Below are 6,366 nucleotides of genomic sequence, written 5' to 3' on the forward strand. Positions count from 1 at the left end.
TTCTGGCAACAATGCATATATGTTTTAGCCTATTCTAAGCTTAACGCTCGTGCTTCGTGGTCTCTTCCGATAGATGGCGTTAGGGGTTAGATGGACCTGAGGGGGTCGGCGTCAAAATACCGAAAAATGTATAGTATTTTTTTTTTAGCGGTTGGTATTGATGGTATTTCCTATACAGTATCATGGCGGCTGCGACACCTCGTTTTTCAGATTCTATCGAAATTACGTACTTCCGGTATTTAAGAAAGAAAAACGTTCATGCTTACAATTACTAAGTTGAGCAAACTAAAATTGACCGGTGTGTGATATATATTCCGTTAATGAAAATAACTGTGATAGCTAAATTAGAATATTGTAAACAAAGAAGTTATTCTTAATATAAATTTCCTGTTTTAAAAAATGTGGTTTTTCGATGGCTATAAGTACTACATCAAAAAGAAGACTGATAAAACTATGTACGTTAACTATTTAGAATACTTATTATTTTTTTTATAATCTATCATATTCAGTGCTTTACATATTGACTGAAAATTATACAACCAAATTTATGTCCATTAAATACTGTGAATTAATGTAAAACCGCTAAGAGTTTATTATATTTCAAATATTATTTCTAGGCATTTATGTATTAAATTCATCTACTTTTTATTTCCAGATATTTATCCTGTATAAAGCATAAATTGTTAAATTGCAAAGGAAGAGGCAAATATGTTAACGGAAAATTTTATTTAATAAAAACTCATAATCACCTTAAGCTAAAAGAAGCTAACGACAATTTAAAATTTTATAGTATTCTTAAAGACTTATGTAAAATTCCTGGTCTTGACCCAATAAAAGTTTATGCATCTGCTAAAGAAAGGTAAGGTGTACATTCATTAGTCATAGTTAAGAGAATGTATTAAGTATTTCTTAAACAATTTTGATTATTAAAGTAAATAATTTTAATTTTTTTTAAGATGCCCTGATGTTGGAAGATACATAAGCTATTCTTCATGTAGAAGGAGGATTCAAAAATATAAAATGAGCAATAACCTTATGAGTCAAAATAATATAAAAGTAAAATCTTTGGTAGATTTTGCAAGATCTTTAGAAAATATTAAAAGCACATGTTTTCTTGAATACACATATGGAGATGAGAAATGTAAATTAAGTTTTAAATCTATTATTTCCAATTCATCGCTTAAAACAGATGTAAACATTTTACTATACGATAATAGTTTGATAAACAAAATAAATTTAAAAAATGCTGTACTATATATAGACGCAACCTATAGAATCGTCCCAAACTTTAAGGAAAAGCATGTTCAACTTCTAACTATTTTAACCAAAGTAGAAAATAAGAATATTGGTAAAGTAAGTTAAAGAAGAAAATTAAATTGAATTTGGAATTTTAATATTTTTAAGAGAACTACCCTTGAACTTATATCAGTTCAGGACTATTTATTCAAATTTAAATGAAACTATTTTTGCAGAATATTTTATTCAATTTATGCCTTTAATTTTGTATTTACACCAGCAAAATCATTGCTCATTGACTTTTATCTTATTTATTCTTCTTACAGGCTATACCAATAATTTGGGTTTTTATGAATAATAGAAATGAGGAAAATTATACAAAGGTGTTTGAATATTTAAAAGATAATATTCCTTCATTTAACCCAGCTACAGTCATGACTGATTATGAAAAAGCTATAGGGAATGGCTTAAAGAGAAATTATCCACATGTAAAAATATGTTATTGTTATTTCCACTATTCACAAGTAAGTATTCACAGCATACAAAAATTGGTATAAATTGAGTGTTCATGACACAACATTATATATTCTATTAATTATTATTTACATTAAATGAAAGTTAGTTTTACATATTCTTATTTGTATAATGTTATGTTCTTTATAATCTTGTACAGTGTAGCTAATATTTTTCTACTGTTCGAAATAAATATAAAATTATACTTAAAAACTATAGGCTTTAACAGAGATGAAACGGGAGATTGCTCATGCGAGGTCCCGAGGCAATCCCTACCGGTAGGCGGCGCTGGTGTTGGCAAACGCGTGTCTCAGGTCCATCTAACCCCTAACGCCATCTATCGGAAGAGACCACGAAGCACGAGCGTTAAGCTTAGAATAGGGTAAAACATATATGCATTGTTGCCAGAAAGCGGAATAAAGAGAGAGCGGAGATATTTTCTCGGACCTCTCTGTCTTTCTCGCTGTTAGCTTCTAGCAGAAGAGTCGAGGCAAAATCTTTCCGTTTCGCTTTGCCGAAAATCTACCAATATTCGATGTCATTTATATTTGCAGGCCAATGCCTTTATACATGATTTTTTCAGCATATTTATTTATCAGCATTGATTTATTTAAATCAATAATAAATTAAGGAAATGCGTATTTGATATATAATAATTATTTTAACTATAATTTCATCGTTATATTTCGCTTATTTCCGTAAAATCTGAATTTCTTTAGTTTATTATTGATTATTGTAAGTCAATGGCCATTAAAAAAAATTTAATCTTAAAAAAAAAAAGAAAAGTACCGTTCAGGAATCGAACCCGGACCCACAAATCGCCACGCTATTACCTTACCGCCTAGACCACGAGGCTTCTTCAGTGCACCGTAAACAGATAGTCTTTTTAAGGGCTTGAAATCTTCTTTTAAACCATATAAATAAACGAGCAACCGACAGCTTTATTCATTATTATTCTGTCATAATGGTACACAAATTAAGGAATAATTATATTTTGAATAGTTTTCAAAAGCTTTTCCAATAGCCAAGAACGAAGATAAATAATCAACGCTCGCAGTTTCCGTTCTTGGTTATTGGAAAAGCTTTTGAAAATCTACATTATATAATTATTCTTTAATTTGTGTACCATTATGATAGAATAATAATGAATAAAGATGTCGGTTCTTCGTTTATTTATATGGTTCAATAGAAGATTTCAAGCCCTTAAAAAGACTATCTGTTTACGGTGCACTGAAGAAGCCTCGTGGTCTAAGAGGTAAGGTAATCGCGTGGCGATTCGTGGGTCCGGGTTCGATTCCTGATCGGTACTTTTCTTTTTTTTTTAAGATTAAATTTTTTTAAATTGCCATTGACTTACAATAATCAATAATAAACTAAAGAAATGCAGATTTTACGGAAATAGGCGAAATATAACGATGAAATTATAGTTAAAATAATTATTATATATCAAATACGCATTTCCTTAATTTATTATTGATTTAAATAAGTCAATGCTGATAAATAAATATGCTGAAAAAATCATGTATAAAGGCATTGGCCTGCAAATATAAATGACATCGAATATTGGTAGATTTTCGGCAAAGCGAAACGGAAAGATTTTGCCTCGACTCTTCTGCTAGAAGCTAACAGCGAGAAAGACAGAGAGGTCCGAGAAAATATCTCCGCTCTCTCTTTATTCTGCTTTCTGGCAACAATGCATATATGTTTTACCCTATTCTAAGCTTAACGCTCGTGCTTCGTGGTCTCTTCCGATAGATGGCGTTAGGGGTTAGATGGACCTGAGACACGCGTTTGCCAACACTAGCGCCGCCTACCGGTAGGAATTGCCTCGGAACCTCGCATGAGCAATCTCCCGTTTCATCTCTGGCTTTAATAAAAAATGGGTTTAATCAGTCAAAAATATAATAAATTTACATGCCCAGAAAGATTTATAGTCATAAAAAAATTGATTTTACTGGCTCTTTTACCGGAGCAGTATGTCACTGAGACTTATAACCTTATTAAAAGAGAAGTAATTACAGAGTTCAATCATTTGTTTGATAACTACTTTCGTTATTACGAAAGACAATGGTTAGTTGCTACCACCCCTGCAAATTTTAGCGTTTTTAATTTAAAAGAGAGAACTAATAACAACGCTGAAGCATATCACAAGGTTTTAAATAAAAATTTAAATAAAAAATCGAATATTAATCAGCTTCTTAGTAAGTCGAGATAATATCTAATATATATTTATTGTTTCCTGTTTCGTATCAAAATAGCATATAATTGGAAACTTTAGTTTTTAGGAAATATGAAATTTTTTAATAGTAAAAATAATTATTTCCTTTGTTAATATATATTTTAATGAAGTCAGTATTGTCAAATTCAGATGAATTATTAAAGATAAATCCATATGCTATTTTTCCTCCAGTTTAAGTAGTTTTTATTATTGCAAATTTTGGTATAAAATGTACATACATATATGTATACTTCTCTGTAGCTTGTAGCATAAAACTTATTCATAAAATATGTTATGCATGCCTCTATATATTTCTTCTTATTCAGTATAGAACACCATAGAATAGTAATTTGATTTTAATTTCTTAACAGTATAAGTAGATTATAAAATTGTTATAATGTACTATCAGCCTTTCTTAGCTCATCTCAATCTCTTTGTCCACATTTTCTAAACCTATGAAATAAAGGACTTCCATTAATACAAATCTAATAGTAGAATAGAAATATAGTTTAGTTTTACTTATTTCCAGTATTGTAATTTTTAGTTTATTTCTAGTACTTTACATCGCAATTTGATCCAACTCTTTTTATCTAAGGGTGAGTCCGACCAAAATCTGTAAGGTAAAATTTTATCATGTAGGATTACCAATTTCTCGAATATACGTATGCTAATTGGCTAATTCACAGCATATAGGCAATCCTTCATGGTATAAGTTTACCTTACAAGTTTTGGTCGGACTCTCCCTTAAAATATTGTCACTTGAATATTGAGTTTAAAATATTGTGAGATCTACATTATTAATTTTATTTTTTTATTTTTTTAGACTTCCTAAAACTGCTGATAAAAGAAAATTATTACATTTTAGAATCAATAAGAAATAATACGTTAAAGCTAAGAGAAAAGAAAAAAGCAACACGTGTGCAAGATAAAGAAATAATTGAGTTTTATAAAATGTTAAAAGTAATTGAGGATGTACAATGACCGGCAGAAATGGCGTCCCTTGATGCGTTTAGGAACCGCGTTTTAGGATCCTTCACTGTATACTCTATTCTGCTAGGTGGAGATAGGGGAATGGAACGCTATAACTATAGTAGTTCGTCTATCTCGCTCTAAATGCGTGAGTGCGAGAGAGCTTTATACGGCATAGCAGGGCAAGCCAGGCGTCCCAATGCTTATTTCTATCTGTGCCATTGCCTATGGCTATCTCTCTCGCTCGGTAAGAATCATGCGTCCGTCCTTATTTAGGCCAGTTCTACGCCAATGAATACTCTCTAAAGAAGATTTTCTCAAGCGACACCATTGAAGATTGCGATTACAGCGGAGATTTTAAAATAATGTGGACCTGTCACTGTCAAACGTCAATATGAAAATTTATTGTCACTTACACCGTTTAGTGCATTTAACATTATAAGTCTGGATTATTATATATTCTGTAATTCATATATATATATATATATATGTTAATTTACTTTTAATTTTTTAAACAAATAAGTTATTGTCATTATAGAAGAAACTCATTTAAATATAAGAATAAACTAGTTTCCATTTATGTAACTTCTTGTGAATATAACATAATTTTAATTAATAAAATTCACTCATTTATTAATCAGACTAAGAAGAGTTATTTCTTTCAAATTTTGACATATATAAAATAATATCCTAAACTCACACAACAAATTATTATTATGGAAATATTTTTATAATCGTTACACATTGATAATAATATATCTGAATATCCTGCAATTTAAAATGTCATTTACATTGAAGAAATCTTGATCAATGGTCATGAAGAGTTGTGGCTCAGTGGCTAGGCCGCTTGCCTCGAAGATTAAATCAAGCCTTTTTGTCGGTGGTTCAAATCCCGCGGAAGAACTTTTTTTTTCGTTTTACAAGCATTACTATTTTTTTTGTAATTTTTTGGAAACATTGCTACATCTTCCAAAGAATCCAAAGAATAACAAAAAAAAGATAGTAATGCTTGTAAAACGAAAAAAAGTGATCTCCCGCGGGATTTGAACCACTGACAAAAGGGCTTGATCTAATCTTCGAGGCAAGCGACCTAGCCACTGAGCCATGAACTTTTCATGACCATTGATCAAGATTTTTTCAATATAAATGTTATTTTAAATTGAAGGATATTCAGATATATTATTATCAATGTGTAACGATTATAAAAATATTTCCATAATAATAATTTGTTGTGTGAGTTTAGGATATTATTTTATTTATGTCAAAATTTGAAAGAAATAACTCTTCTTAGTCTGATTAATAAATGAGTGAATTTTATTAATTAAAATTATGTTATATTTACAAGAAAAGTTACATAAGTGGAAACCAGTATATTCTTATATTTAAATGAGGTTCCTCTATAATGACAATAACTTATTGGTTTAAAAAAT

The 6,366-nt window shown here is 29.9% G+C and overlaps 1 protein-coding gene across 2 annotated transcripts; it reads left to right on the forward strand.

Annotated features, from left to right (window-relative positions):
* Positions 1-347: 347 nt before the first annotated feature.
* On the forward strand, positions 348-4,931 carry LOC136784133 (uncharacterized). Of its 2 annotated transcripts, XM_066744651.1 has the most exons (5): positions 348-455; positions 656-859; positions 957-1,191; positions 1,563-1,760; positions 4,791-4,931. In XM_066744651.1, the coding sequence occupies exons 1-5, from the start codon at positions 400-402 to the stop codon at positions 4,797-4,799; spliced, it is 702 nt and encodes a 233-aa protein (XP_066600748.1). In that variant the 5' UTR covers positions 348-399; the 3' UTR covers positions 4,800-4,931. The 2 variants fall into 2 exon arrangements, with proteins under 2 accessions (XP_066600748.1, XP_066600747.1); XM_066744650.1 differs by lacking the exon at positions 4,791-4,931 and having other exon boundaries at positions 1,563-1,848.
* The last annotated feature ends 1,435 nt before the right edge of the window (positions 4,932-6,366 follow it).

The sequence above is a fragment of the Prorops nasuta genome, unplaced genomic scaffold, assembly GCF_024137725.1.
Source record: "Prorops nasuta isolate Cenicafe-Biocafe unplaced genomic scaffold, Cenicafe_Pnas_1.2 PNAS00048, whole genome shotgun sequence".
Taxonomy (NCBI): Eukaryota; Metazoa; Arthropoda; class Insecta; order Hymenoptera; family Bethylidae; genus Prorops; species Prorops nasuta.